Below are 18,569 nucleotides of genomic sequence, written 5' to 3' on the forward strand. Positions count from 1 at the left end.
TGACACACTGTTACACACTCATGACACACTGTTACACACCTGTTACACACTGTTACACACTCATGACACACTGTTACACACTCATGACACACTGTTTTACACTCGTTACACACTGTTTTACACTCATGACACACTGTTACACACTCATGACACACTGTTTTACACTCATGACACACTGTTACACACTCATGACACACTGTTTTACACTCATGACACACTGTTACACACACATGACACACTGTTTTACACTCATGACACACTGTTACACACTCATGACACTTACACACTCATGACACACTGTTACACACTCGTTACACACTGTTTTACACTCATGACACACTGTTACACACTCATGACACACTGTTTTACACTCGTTACACACTGTTTTACACTCGTTACACACTGTTTTACACTCGTTACACACTGTTTTACACTCGTTACACACTGTTTTACACTCATGACACACTGTTACACACTCATGACACACTGTTTTACACTCATGACACACTGTTACACACTCATGACACACTGTTTTACACTCATGACACACTGTTACACACACATGACACACTGTTTTACACTCATGACACACTGTTACACACTCATGACACTTACACACTCATGACACACTGTTACACACTCGTTACACACTGTTTTACACTCATGACACACTGTTACACACACATGACACACTGTTTTACACTCATGACACACTGTTACACACACATGACACTGTTACACACTCATGACACACTGTTTTACACTCATGACACACTGTTACACACACATGACACTGTTACACACTCATGACACACTGTTTTACACTCATGACACACTGTTACACACTCATGACACTTACACACTCATGACACACTGTTACACACTCGTTACACACTGTTACACACTCGTTACACACTGTTTTACACTCATGACACACTGTTTTACACTCATGACACACTGTTTTACACTCATGACACACTGTTACACACTCATGACACACTGTTTTACACTCATGACACTGTTACACACTCGTTACACACTGTTACACACTCGTTACACACTGTTTTACACTCATGACACACTGTTACACACTCATGACACACTGTTACACACTCATGACACACTGTTTTACACTCGTTACACACTGTTTTACACTCATGACACACTGTTACACACTCATGACACACTGTTTTACACTCATGACACACTGTTACACACTCATGACACACTGTTACACACACATGACACACTGTTTTACACACATGACACACTGTTTTACACTCATGACACTGTTACACACTCATGACACACTGTTTTACACTCATGACACACTGTTACACACTCATGACACTTACACACTCATGACACACTGTTACACACTCGTTACACACTGTTTTACACTCATGACACACTGTTACACACTCATGACACAGTGTTACACACTCATTACACAGTTTTACACTCGTTACACACTGTTTTACACACTCATGACACACTGTTACACACTCATGACACACTGTTACACACATGACACACTGTTACACACTCATTACACAGTTTTACACTCGTTACACACTGTTTTACACTCATGACACACTGTTACACACTCATGACACACTGTTACACACTCATTACACAGTTTTACACTCGTTACACACTGTTTTACACTCATGACACACTGTTACACACTCATGACACACTGTTACACACCTGTTACACACTGTTACACACTCGTTACACACTGTTTTACACTCGTTACACACTGTTTTACACTCGTTACACACTGTTTTACACTCGTTACACACTGTTCGTTACACACTGTTTTACACTCATGACACACTGTTACACACTCATGACACACTTACACACTCATGACACACTGTTACACACTCATGACACTGTTTTACACTCATGACACTGTTTTACACTCATGACACACTGTTACACACTCATGACACACTGTTTTACACTCATGACACACTGTTACACACTCATGACACACTGTTTTACACTCATGACACACTGTTACACACTCATGACACACTGTTAGACACTCATGACACACTGTTTTACACTCATGACACACTGTTACACACTCATGACACACTGTTTTACACTCATGACACACTGTTACACACTCGTTACACACTGTTACACACTCATGACACACTGTTACACACTCATGACACACGGTTACACACCTGTTACACACTGTTACACACTCGTTACACACTGTTTTACACTCGTTACACACTGTTTTACACTCGTTACACACTGTTCGTTACACACTGTTCGTTACACACTGTTTTACACTCATGACACTGTTACACACTCATGACACACTTACACACTCATGACACACTGTTACACACTCATGACACACTGTTACACACTCATGACACACTGTTACACACTCATGACACACTGTTTTACACTCATGACACACTGTTACACACTCGTTACACACTGTTTTACACTCATGACACACTAACACACTCATGACACACTGTTACACACTCGTTACACACTGTTACACACTCATTACACACTGTTACACACTCATGACACACTGTTACACACTCATGACACACTGTTACACACTCATTACACAGTTTTACACTCATTACACACTGTTTTACACTCATGACACACTGTTACACACTCATGACACACTGTTACACACCTGTTACACACTCGTTACACACTGTTTTACACTCATGACACACTGTTACACACTCGTTACACACTGTTTTACACTCGTTACACACTGTTTTACACTCATGACACACTGTTACACACTCATGACACACTGTTACACACTCATGACACACTGTTACACACTCATGACACTGTTTTACACTCATGACACACTGTTACACACTCATGACACACTGTTACACACTCGTTACACACTGTTTTACACTCATGACACACTAACACACTCATGACACACTGTTACACACTCATGACACACTGTTACACACTCATGACACACTGTTACACACATGACACACTGTTTTACACTCATGACACACTGTTACACACTCATGACACACTGTTTTACACTCATGACACACTGTTACACACTCATGACACACTGTTTTACACTCATGACACACTGTTACACACTCATGACACACTGTTACACACGTTACACACTGTTACACACTCATTACACACTGTTACACACTCATGACACACTGTTACACACTCATGACACACTTTTACACTCATGACACACTGTTACACACTCATGACACACTGTTACACACTCATGACACACTGTTACACACTCATGACACACTGTTTTACACTCATGACACACTGTTACACACTCATGACACACTGTTTTACACTCATGCCACACTGTTTTACACTTATGCCACACTGTTACACACTCATGACACACTTTTACACTCATGACACACTGTTACACACTCATGACACACTGTTTTACACTCATGACACACTGTTACACACTCATGACACACTGTTACACACTCATGACACACTGTTTTACACTCATGACACACTGTTTTACACTCATGACACACTGTTACACACTCATGACACACTGTTTTACACTCATGCCACACTGTTTTACACTCATGCCACACTGTTACACACTCATGCCACACTGTTACACACTCATGACACACTGTTACACACGTTACACACTGTTACACACTCATTACACACTGTTACACACTCATGACACACTGTTACACACTCATTACACAGTTTTACACTCGTTACACACTGTTTTACACTCATGACACACTGTTACACACTCATGACACACTGTTACACACCTGTTACACACTGTTACACACTCGTTACACACTCATGACACACTGTTACACACTCCTTACACACTGTTTTACACTCATGACACACTGTTACACACTCATGACACACTGTTACACACTCGTTACACAGTTTTACACTCGTTACACACTGTTTTACACTCATGACACACTGTTACACACTCATGACACACTGTTACACACTCATGACACACTGTTACACACTCATGACACACTGTTTCACACTCATGACACACTGTTACACACTCATGACACACTGTTACACACTCGTTACACACTGTTTTACACTCATGACACACTAACACACTCATGACAACACTGTTACACACTCATGACACACTGTTACACACTCATGACACACTGTTACACACATGACACACTGTTTTACACTCATGACACACTGTTACACACTCATGACACACTGTTTTACACTCATGACACACTGTTACACACTCATGACACACTGTTTTACACTCATGACACACTGTTACACACTCATGACACACTGTTACACACGTTACACACTGTTACACACTCATTACACACTGTTACACACTCATGACACACTGTTACACACTCATGACACACTTTTACACTCATGACACACTGTTACACACTCATGACACACTGTTACACACTCATGACACACTGTTACACACTCATGACACACTGTTTTACACTCATGACACACTGTTACACACTCATGACACACTGTTTTACACTCATGCCACACTGTTTTACACTTATGCCACACTGTTACACACTCATGACACACTTTTACACTCATGACACACTGTTACACACTCATGACACACTGTTTTACACTCATGACACACTGTTACACACTCATGACACACTGTTACACACTCATGACACACTGTTTTACACTCATGACACACTGTTACACACTCATGACACACTGTTACACACTCATGACACACTGTTTTACACTCATGACACACTGTTACACACCTGTTACACTGTTACACACTCATTACACACTGTTTTACACTCGTTACACACTGTTACACACTCATGACACACTGTTACACACTCATGACACACTGTTACACACTCATGACACACTGTTACACACTCATGACAGTTTTACACTCATGACACACTGTTACACACTCATGACACACTGTTTTACACTCATGACACACTGTTACACACTCATGACACACTTACACACTCATGACACACTTACACACTCATGACACTGTTACACACTCGTTACACACTGTTACACACTCGTTACACACTGTTACACACTCGTTACACACTGTTTTACACTCATGACACACTGTTACACACTCATGACACACTGTTACACACTCATGACACACTGTTTTACACTCGTTACACACTGTTTTACACTCATGACACACTGTTACACACTCATGACACACTGTTTTACACTCATGACACACTGTTACACACTCATGACACACTGTTACACACACATGACACACTGTTTTACACACATGACACACTGTTTTACACTCATGACACTGTTACACACTCATGACACACTGTTTTACACTCATGACACACTGTTACACACTCATGACACAGTGTTACACACTCATTACACAGTTTTACACTCGTTACACACTGTTTTACACACTCATGACACACTGTTACACACTCATGACACACTGTTACACACCTGTTACACACTGTTACACACTCGTTACACAGTTTTACACTCGTTACACACTGTTTTACACTCATGACACACTGTTACACACTCATGACACACTGTTACACACTCATGACACACTGTTACACACCTGTTACACACTGTTACACACTCGTTACACACTGTTTTACACTCGTTACACACTGTTTTACACTCGTTACACACTGTTTTACACTCGTTACACACTGTTTTACACTCGTTACACACTGTTTTACACTCGTTACACACTGTTTTACACTCATGACACACTGTTACACACTCATGACACACTGTTACACACACATGACACACTGTTTTACACTCATGACACTGTTACACACTCATGACACACTGTTTTACACTCATGACACACTGTTACACACTCATGACACTTACACACTCATGACACACTGTTACACACTCGTTACACACTGTTACACACTCGTTACACACTGTTTTACACTCATGACACACTGTTACACACTCATTACACAGTTTTACACTCGTTACACACTGTTTTACACTCATGACACACTGTTACACACTCATGACACACTGTTACACACCTGTTACACACTGTTACACACTCGTTACACACTGTTTTACACTCGTTACACACTGTTTTACACTCGTTACACACTGTTTTACACTCGTTACACACTGTTTTACACTCGTTACACACTGTTTTACACTCATGACACACTGTTACACACTCATGACACACTGTTACACACTCATGACACACTGTTTTACACTCATGACACACTGTTACACACTCATGACACACTGTTACACACTCATGACACACTGTTTTACACTCATGACACACTGTTACACACTCATGACACTTACACACTCATGACACTTACACACTCATGACACACTGTTACACACTCGTTACACACTGTTACACACTCGTTACACACTGTTTTACACTCGTTACACACTGTTTTACACTCGTTACACACTGTTACACACTCATGACACACTGTTACACACTCATGACACACTGTTTTACACTCATGACACACTGTTACACACTCATGACACACTGTTACACACTCATGACACACTGTTACACACTCATGACACACTGTTACACACTCGTTACACACTGTTACACACTCGTTACACACTGTTTTACACTCATGACACACTGTTACACACTCATGACACACTGTTACACACTCATTACACAGTTTTACACTCGTTACACACTGTTTTACACTCATGACACACTGTTACACACTCATGACACACTGTTACACACCTGTTACACACTGTTACACACTCGTTACACACTGTTTTACACTCATGACACACTGTTACACACTCATGACACACTGTTACACACTCGTTACACACTGTTTTACACTCATGACACACTGTTACACACTCATGACACACTGTTTTACACTCGTTACACACTGTTTACACTCATGACACACTGTTACACACTCGACACACTGTTACACACATGACACACTGTTACACACACGACACACTGTTTTACACTCATGACACACTGTTACACACTCATGATACACTGTTTTACACTCATGACACACTGTTACACACTCATGACACACTGTTTTACACTCATGACACACTGTTACACACTCATGACACACTGTTACACACTCATGACACACTGTTTTACACTCGTTACACACTGTTGCACACTCATGACACACTGTTTTACACTCATGACACACTGTTACACACTCATGACACACTGTTACACACCTGTTACACACTGTTACACACTCGTTACACACTGTTTTACACTCATGACACACTGTTACACACTCATGACACACTGTTACACACTCGTTACACACTGTTTTACACTCGTTACACACTGTTTTACACTCGTTACACACTGTTCGTTACACACTGTTTTACACTCATGACACACTGTTACACACTCATGACACACTGTTACACACTCGTTACACACTGTTTTACACTCATGACACACTGTTACACACTCATGACACACTGTTTTACACTCGTTACACACTGTTTACACTCATGACACACTGTTACACACTCGACACACTGTTACACACATGACACACTGTTACACACACATGACACACTGTTTTACACTCATGACACACTGTTACACACTCATGATACACTGTTTTACACTCATGACACACTGTTACACACTCATGACACACTGTTACACACTCATGACACACTGTTTTACACTCATGACACACTGTTACACACTCATGACACACTGTTTTACACTCATGACACACTGTTACACACTCGTTACACACTGTTTTACATTCATGACACACTGTTACACACTCATGACACACTGTTTTACACTCATGACACACTGTTACACACTCATGACACACTGTTTTACACTCATGACACACTGTTACACACTCATGACACACTGTTTTACACTCATGACACACTGTTACACACTCATGACACACTTACACACTCATGACACACTGTTACACACTCATGACACACTTACACACTCATGACACACTGTTACACACTCGTTACACACTGTTACACACTGTTACACACTCGTTACACACTGTTTTACACTCGTTACACACTGTTTTACACTCGTTACACACTGTTTTACACTCATGACACACTGTTACACACTCATGACACACTGTTACACACTCATTACACAGTTTTACACTCGTTACACACTGTTTTACACTCATGACACACTGTTACACACTCATGACACACTGTTACACACTCATTACACAGTTTTACACTCGTTACACACTGTTTTACACTCATGACACACTGTTACACACTCATGACACACTGTTACACACCTGTTACACACTGTTACACACTCGTTACACACTGTTTTACACTCGTTACACACTGTTTTACACTCGTTACACACTGTTTTACACTCGTTACACACTGTTCGTTACACACTGTTTTACACTCATGACACACTGTTACACACTCATGACACACTTACACACTCATGACACACTGTTACACACTCATGACACACTGTTTTACACTCATGACACACTGTTACACACTCGTTACACACTGTTACACACTCATGACACACTGTTACACACTCATGACACACTGTTACACACCTGTTACACACTGTTACACACTCGTTACACACTGTTTTACACTGTTACACACTGTTTTACACTCGTTACACACTGTTTTACACTCGTTACACACTGTTCGTTACACACTGTTTTACACTCATGACACACTGTTACACACTCATGACACACTTACACACTCATGACACTGTTACACACTCATGACACACTGTTTTACACTCATGACACACTGTTACACACTCATGACACACTGTTTTACACTCATGACACACTGTTACACACTCATGACACACTGTTTTACACTCATGACACACTGTTACACACTCATGACACACTGTTACACACCTGTTACACACTCATGACACACTGTTACACACTCATGACACACTGTTACACACTCGTTACACACTGTTACACACTCATTACACACTGTTACACACTCATGACACACTGTTACACACTCATTACACAGTTTTACACTCGTTACACACTGTTTTACACTCATGACACACTAACACACTCATGACACACTGTTACACACCTGTTACACACTGTTACACACTCGTTACACACTGTTTTACACTCATGACACACTGTTACACACTCATGACACACTGTTACACACTCATGACACACTGTTACACACTCATGACACACTGTTACACACTCATGACACACTGTTTTACACTCATGACACACTGTTACACACTCATGACACACTGTTTTACACTCATGACACACTGTTACACACTCGTTACACACTGTTACACACTCATTACACACTGTTACACACTCATGACACACTGTTACACACTCATGACACACTGTTACACACTCATTACACAGTTTTACACTCGTTACACACTGTTTTACACTCATGACACACTGTTACACACTCATGACACACTGTTACACACCTGTTACACACTGTTACACACTCGTTACACACTGTTTTACACTCATGACACACTGTTACACACTCGTTACACACTGTTTTACACTCATGACACACTGTTACACACTCATGACACACTGTTACACACTCATGACACACTGTTTTACACTCATGACACACTGTTACACACTCATGACACACTGTTACACACTGTTTTACACTCATGACACACTAACACACTCATGACACACTGTTACACACTCATGACACACTGTTACACACTCATGACACACTTTTACACTCATGACACACTGTTACACACTCATGACACACTGTTTTACACTCATGACACACTGTTTTACACTCATGACACACTGTTACACACTCATGACACACTGTTACACACGTTACACACTGTTACACACGTTACACACTGTTACACACGTTACACACTGTTACACACTCATGACACACTGTTACACACTCATGACACACTTTTACACTCATGACACACTGTTACACACTCATGACACACTGTTACACACTCATGACACACTGTTTTACACTCATGACACACTGTTACACACTCATGACACACTGTTTTACACTCATGCCACACTGTTTTACACTCATGCCACACTGTTACACACTCATGACACACTTTTACACTCATGACACACTGTTACACACTCATGACACACTGTTTTACACTCATGACACACTGTTACACACTCATGACACACTGTTACACACTCATGACACACTGTTTTACACTCATGCCACACTGTTACACACTCATGCCACACTGTTACACACTCATGACACACTGTTACACACGTTACACACTGTTACACACTCATTACACACTGTTACACACTCATGACACACTGTTACACACTCATTACACAGTTTTACACTCGTTACACACTGTTTTACACTCATGACACACTGTTACACACTCATGACACACTGTTACACACCTGTTACACACTGTTACACACTCGTTACACACTCATGACACACTGTTACACACTCGTTACACACTGTTTTACACTCATGACACACTGTTACACACTCATGACACACTGTTACACACTCATGACACACTGTTACACACTCGTTACACAGTTTTACACTCGTTACACACTGTTTTACACTCATGACACACTGTTACACACTCGTTACACAGTTTTACACTCGTTACACACTGTTTTACACTCATGACACACTGTTACACACTCATGACACACTGTTACACACTCATGACACACTGTTTTACACTCATGACACACTGTTACACACCTGTTACACTGTTACACACTCATTACACACTGTTTTACACTCGTTACACACTGTTACACACTCATGACACACTGTTACACACTCATGACACACTGTTACACACTCATGACACACTGTTACACACTCATGACACAGTTTTACACTCATGACACACTTACACACGACACACTGTTACACACTCGTTACACACTGTTTTACACTCATGACACACTGTTACACACTCATGACACACTTACACACGACACACTGTTACACACTCGTTACACACTGTTACACACTCATGACACACTGTTACACACTCATGACACACTGTTACACACTCATGACACACTGTTACACACTCATGACACAGTTTTACACTCATGACACACTGTTACACACTCATGACACACTGTTTTACACTCATGACACACTGTAACACACTCATGACACACTGTTACACACTCATGACACACTGTTACACACTCGTTACACACTGTTTTACACTCGTTACACACTGTTGCACACTCGTGACACACTGTTGCACACTCGTGACACACTGTTGCACACTCGTGACACACTGTTGCACACTCGTGACACACTGTTGCACACTCGTGACACACTGTTGCACACTCGTGACACACTGTTGCACACTCGTGACACAATGTTTTACACTCATGACCCTGTTTTACACTCATGACACACTGTTACACACTCATGACACACTGTTACACACTCATGACACACTGTTACACACTCATGACACACTGTTACACACTCATGACACACATCACACACTGTTTTACACTCATGACACACTGTTACACACTAATGACACATCACACACTGTTACACACTCATGACACACATCACACTCATAACACACTGCATGACACTCATAACACACTTACCACATATAGCATCACACTCATAACAGACTCATAACACAGTTACACACTCATAATACACTCATCACACACTGTTACATACTCATAACACACTCATAACACACTGCGTCACATGCTCATCACATACTCATCACACACTGCGTCACACAGTCACACTCATCTCACACTGTTACACACTCATAACATACTGTGTCACACGCTCATCACACACTGTCACACTCATAACACACTCATCACACACTGCCTCACACACTCATTGTCTCCTCACCCTCCAGTTGACAGCGCAACTTTTCAAACTCCTGCAATGTGTCTGTGGAGTTCAAACTCCCATCATGCTCTGCCGTGTCCTCGTCTCCGCCCACATCCGACACACAGCTCTCTGATGACTCGTCTGCTGCTGATGCCGAATGCTGCTGATATACATGATGTTCTACCAGGAACTGGAGCTCTACACACAGACACACAACAAATTTACACACATCAGGACTAAAATATGACATTTAGTGTTTGTGATTCCAGTTAATGTTTATCTGCCTCTAAATTCATCTGTCTGTCTGCAGTCACTGTAATGTCAGTAAATTAGTGCACCCTTCATAGTTGGAGTTCCCTTCACACCTCTCCGTTTCTGCCGTGGTGAATTCAGCAAGGCCTGCTGGGAAATAATAAAATAATAATAATAATAATAATAATAATAATAATAATATCACCATCATATAGTAACGTTAAAGTTTATACCTTATACAGCTGGTGTGGGAGACGATCTTCATCTATTTCTGTGTATAGGTACACACACACACACACACACACACACACACACACACACACACACAGTATAGTGTGAGGAGGTGGTCTTACTTATGATTAGAAGGATCGGCATTTTACAGTCATGAACTCTGGATGTAAATAATAATAATAATAATAATAAAGTCTCTCCCACACCAGGACCTGCTCTTCCCAGACAATCTCCTGTCACAGTACCACTCAGCTCTTTGAGGTGCACTGGGAGGCACCGACCTCCGTTTCTATAGCCCTCGGGCTCCCACCTATTATACGGTTACAGTGGGTTAACTGGGAGAGTTTGACTCCCCACTCACATCTGTACTGCACTGTGTCTTGCCAGATGGTAGTAGGTACCATTTTTATGATGGTCTTTGGTATGACCTGACCACGAGAAGAACTCGTGATCTCCCAATCGAGAGTCGGACATGCTAACCACTCAGCCAGCTCGTGGTTTGAAAGCTAGATGTGGCGGACAAAATATAGAAACCACCTCGGTGTCTTTTTAACACCCAGATTTGTTGAGAAACAACCTGACTGCCTCCCTGGAGTTTACTATTCAGCAAAACTGCTCTGTCTGAAGTGTTCATCCCTCCACTATCACCGTGTCTGTAAGGTTTTCATTCAGCCGAATCTCTGCAAACACAAACACACAGCAGTCCTTCAAGCTACGCTGAGATGCTCATGAAAGTCTGATATGGTCCAGTTTGTTGCCCAGCATGAAAGTTATTACCTGCTGGCTCGTTTGGGTTAGCTGTTAGCCTAGCCTGCATTCCTCCTTGCTTGCTCTGCTTCCACGTCCTGTCGCGCCGCTTCTGATGATTTCTTTTCTGTGTAGTTCCACACAAGCTCTAGGTCTCCTCGGGGCCTCCTGGGCGTAGCACACCAAGCTCAGCAAGGTTGACTAAACTCTCCCTTCCACACTCTCTTATAATGAGAGACTTTGTTTCCAGTGTCCAGAAGAAACTGCCAATCATACACATATTTTACCTGCTTTCAGGTATTTACTCACATGAGAACTAAGACCTGGACATTAGACAAGGACAAATAAAATAAAGGCACTGTGTTATGGTAGTAGGAGAGGCCACTGGAAACATAGGCCACACCACCATCTTGCTCATGCAGATCAGTAATGTTTTGAAGTGTTATGAAATATAATAAAGTGTTATAAAGGGTTGCAATGTGGTTTAATATCAGTGGCACAGTGGTGTAGTGGTTATCACTGTTGTCTCACAGCAAGAAGGTTCTGGGTTTGAGCCTCACAGCCGACGAGGGCCTTTCTGTGCGGAGTTTGCATGTTCTCCCCGTGTCTGCATGGGTTTCCTCCGGGTGCTCTGGTTTCCCCCACAGTACAAAGACATGCAGGTTCGGTAAAATCCCCAGCCACTGGGATTGCACAAGTCAGTGCAGGCTGAGTGCCGGTCCCAAGCCCGGATAGATTGGGGAGGGTTGTGTCAGGAAGGGCATCCGATGTAAAACCTACACCAAATCAAATATGTGGAACAGATCTGCTGTGTCGACCCGCAATGGGAGCCAATTCAGATTCTATCTGAATCTTTTTAACTTTTTCCTAGGTTGTCTTTTTCTCTGAGTTTGTTTCTGAGCAACTACGGCGTCTCCAGACACTGTGTATGAAAATGTGTGTGTCTCTCTCTCTCTCTCTCACACACACACTCCACTACAACTCCATCACACACACATTCACATACCTCTCTCTTGTGCTCTCTGTCCCTCTCACACTCTCATTTTCTCAGTGTCTGTCTCGCTCTGTCTGTTTCTCTCTATATCTGTCTGTCTCCCCATCTTCCTTTCTGTCTGCCTCTCTTTCTTCTCAGGAGTTAAATCCGGCCCACAGCCTCGTTTCATCTGGCCTACAATAGGCCCACACTTCAGCTCAACATTTACGCACAATGCAGAATTCAGAGCAGATCTGGGAGCGCAGTGACCGCTGTGGTACAGTGTGCCAACTCGTCTCATGCTACGAAAACTGAAGAGTAACAGCCATTTTTCCACTTTTTAAAATATCTGTTGGATTGTGACCATAAACCACCCTGTGTACCTGTGCTCTGGTTTCTACTGCAGCAGACATTACTGCGGTCTGAATGTGGCCTGTGTAATGTGCAACACTGATTAAGGCTCTTCAGGGTCCGGGAAGGGTTTGAGTTTGAAACCCCTGAGTTAGCGTGTGTTCTGATTGGCTGAGAACAGTACAGTGTGTTCTGAGTGTTCATGCTCTTGTCTGATGGAGCATAAAGTTCACCTGGTGATGACTGATCACTGGATGCAACCAGCGTGGCGGGAGTTGGACGTCGCCTCCTGATCTGTAACACACACACATACACACACGCACACACATTTCAGTCAGAACTTTTTGAATTCAATTTTAAATCTAAATCTAATTTCTAACTGTTACACAAAGCTTAAAGTGAGCTGATTGCCTGCAGTTTTTTTTTTCACATCAAACATCAGTTTAAAAATCAATCAGTGTGAATTTACAACAATCACGAATATCTATCTATCTTTCTGAGAGCCTAATGTGTAATTCTGTGTGTGTGTGTGTGTGTGTGTGTGTGTGTTCAGTTCAGCTTGTTTAGGTCTTCAGATGTGCTGCTACACATTGGACAGTGTGTGAGACTATACAGAGAAACATTCCACCCCCCCACACACACAAGCTTGCAACCATCTATTGTCCATGGTCTAATTTTCTCTCTGTCTCATTCCACTCATCCCACAGAGAGCAGAGTCTCTCCATCAAGCTTTTATTTCACTCACACACACCATCACTGAATCAGTCTTCTTCTGTTCTTCTGTTCACACCATCTGCTTCAGTAAACGAACTGAGACTCTGATTCTGCAGCACACTGCTGAGATCCAAACTGATGTGATTAAAGTTTAACGCCCACACTCACTGGGGGCGTGGCTTCTGTCTGTACATGTCAGTCTCAGTGGTTAGGGTGGGTGGGGGTGTGGCTTATCAGTGAAGCAGCAACTGAAAAGTTTACAGAGAACGTCAGTATTCCCCTTCTGCCCAACTCACTAGTTCTTAATAAAGTGGAGTACTGACATGGAATAAGACACCTCTTCCTCCTGACATGGATTAATACACCTCCTCCTCCTCCTGACAGAGTAAGACACCTCCTCCTCCTGACAGAGTAATACACCTCCTCCTCCTGACAGAGTAATACACCTCCTCCTCCTGACAGAGTAAGACACCTCCTCCTCCTGACAGAGTAAGACAACTCCTCCTCCTGACAGAGTAAGACAACTCCTCCTCCTGACAGAGTAATACACCTCCTCCTCCTGACAGAGTAATACACCTCCTCCTCCTGACAGAGTAATACACCTCCTCCTCCTGACAGAGTAAGACACCTCCTCCTGACAGAGTAAGACAACTCCTCCTCCTGACATGGAATAAGACACAGCCTCCTCCTGACATGGAATAAGACACAGCCTCCTCCTGACATGAAGTAAGACACCTCCTCCTCCTGACAGAGTAATACACCTCCTCCTCCTGACGGAGTAATACACCTCGTCCTCCTGACGGAGTAATACACCTCGTCCTCCTGACGGAGTAATACACCTCGTCCTCCTGACGGAGTAATACACCTCGTCCTCCTGACGGAGTAATACACCTCCATCTGACGGAGTAATACACCTCCTCCTTCTGACAGAGTAATACACCTCCTCCATCTGACAGAGTAATACACCTCCTCCATCTGACAGAGTAATACACCTCCTCCATCTGACGGAGTAATACACCTCCATCTGACGGAGTAATACACCTCCTCCTTCTGACAGAGTAATACACCTCCTCCATCTGACGGAGTAATACACCTCCTCCTTCTGACAGAGTAATACACCTCCTCCATCTGACAGAGTAATACACCTCCTCCATCTGACGGAGTAATACACCTCCATCTGACGGAGTAATACACCTCCTCCATCTGACAGAGTAATACACCTCCTCCTTCTGACGGAGTAATACACCTCCTCCTTCTCACATGGAGTTACTTGTGATTTGTTCTCACTCCACTCATGTCACCTGTCCTGCAGCAGTTCAGAAGCTATTCTAGAGCCCATCAATAGAACGACATGTAAGAACTTTGTGAAAGACTGTAGCACAAACAGGATACACCATGATCCTTAGAACCACAGATCGATAGTTAAATCCTGCAGATTACTATACGAACCAGACCAGTGCTTTTCCACATCTTTTACTCATGCAGCCCACACACCATCAGACTCTGGAGAACCGTCTCAGACATGACAATATGACAATGTGTATAACATTCACAGCTACACACCAGCCTCATGGACTGACAGTCTCATCCTGGAAGTTAAGCTCTTGTTTTATTCAAAAATAAATTCTGTTCCCCTGGCGACTTGTCCAGAGATAATGAGATGATTCTGTTCCCTTCATCTACAAAGGAACCATGTGGTGGAGCTGACCTGTGCCCTGAGCTACAGCTGAAGGGCAGCACACACACACACACACACACACACATCTGATTTAGAAACAGTAAACACTGTTATGTGGATAATCAGCGTTACAGCATTATATTAAACCTGAAGCCACTTCACCTTCACCCTGGACTCATTACACACCACCGCCTCCATCACACCTCCGGGTCCAATCAGAACGGGTTATTTGGTCATATGACACGAAGGCATAAAAATGCAGTTTAACACAGAAATACAAGTTGGCTCACACTTACATTAACACACACACACACACACACACCTGCTAACCTGTTCCGCAGCTTCAGGGTCCAGGTGAGAGTCCAGCAGTGGAACCGTGAACTGGATTTTCCGAGGACTTCCCTCCATACCAGAGAGACAGACAGGTAGAAAGACAGACAGATAGAGAGGTGGAGGACAAATTAAGGAGGATGAAGTGAGAACAAGGGTGAGGATGATGATTATGATGACGAATAGCTGAAATCCCAATATTAATAATCCTTTTATTCCCTCTTTTCTTTTTTCCTCTAAAATCTTTTCTTCTTTCTCTTCTGTCCTCCTGCTGCTTGTTCTATTCTCTACTGCTCGCTGCGGTAAAACACACACACACACACACTCCTCCCTCCTCTCTCTGCCTTTTGCCTCTGCATCTTCAACACTTTCTGGCCCCTCCCACTGACTGGCTCCACCCACCAACACCATACTAATTTCCAATTGGCTGCTTCATCTGCCAGTCACTGCACCAATCAGCTCCACACTCGACACTGAAGGAGTCATTGTGGAGTAAAATGTCAAATTAAACAAGAACAACAACTCATGAAACATAATTATTAAAATAAAGTAAAAATACAGAGTAGTGCTTAAAAAATAGAAAATATGAGTGAAAATCAGCTGTGACAGTGATCATTAATTACAACATAAAATTATTTCATTTATTTTACACGACATTTACAGATAATATAATATAATATAATATAATATAATATAATATAATATAATATAATATAATATAATATAATATAGGCCCTGTGATGACCTGGCGACTTGTCCAGGGTGAACCCCTCCTCTCAACCATAGTCAGCTGGGATGGGCTCTAGCTTGCCTGCGATCCTGTAGAGCAGGGGTTATCAAACTATGGCCCGTGGGCCGACTCCGGCCCGCCACCCCCCTTTGACCGGCCCCCAGCCCCTCTGCCCCCCACCACTTGAATCAGCCCTATGAGGTAATCCACAAAAGTGGTCATGGCCTATTTTTTAAAAGTGCTTTTTAGCAAATAATAACATGTCTGCATCTTGTATTTTGTTGATTTTATCAATTAAAATTGATATTAAGTTATAAAATGAACTATTCATATTTTCCGAGTTTTCGTCATATGCTCACGATCAAGCAGTGACAGGCAGCGCACGCGCAGAGAACTGTCAGTGTTCAGGACAGCAAAATGGCGAGCGGTCAGCGAAAAGCTGACAGAGAGTGCAGAGTTTTTAAAGAACAGTGGACCACCGATTATTTTTTCGTTCAGTGTAAGGACCGTGCAGTTTGTCTTGTATGTAAAGAAAGTGTGTCAGTTTTCAAAGAATATAATCTGCGTCATCACTACGAAACCCGTCACAAAGAGTATGCAAGTTTGCAAGGGCAAACAAGAGAAGA

General features: G+C 42.4%; 1 protein-coding gene across 1 annotated transcript in view; it reads right to left on the reverse strand.

Moving 5' to 3' along the window:
- Nucleotides 1-17,537, reverse strand: part of LOC132874412 (protein phosphatase 1 regulatory subunit 1A-like) — a 49,036-nt gene extending 31,499 nt beyond the window's left edge. Inside the window, exons 1-5 of the mRNA XM_060910577.1 lie at nt 17,214-17,537; nt 14,725-14,785; nt 12,423-12,460; nt 12,276-12,339; nt 11,956-12,135 (exon numbers count right to left, since the gene is read on the reverse strand). Coding sequence (XP_060766560.1) covers nt 11,956-12,135; nt 12,276-12,339; nt 12,423-12,460; nt 14,725-14,785; nt 17,214-17,291 — 421 coding nt within the window. The 5' untranslated portion in view covers nt 17,292-17,537. The remainder of the gene's footprint in view (nt 1-11,955; nt 12,136-12,275; nt 12,340-12,422; nt 12,461-14,724; nt 14,786-17,213) is intronic.
- Between the last annotated feature and the right edge of the window lie 1,032 nt (nt 17,538-18,569).

The sequence above is a fragment of the Neoarius graeffei genome, chromosome 26, assembly GCF_027579695.1.
Source record: "Neoarius graeffei isolate fNeoGra1 chromosome 26, fNeoGra1.pri, whole genome shotgun sequence".
Lineage (NCBI taxonomy): Eukaryota > Metazoa > Chordata > Actinopteri > Siluriformes > Ariidae > Neoarius > Neoarius graeffei.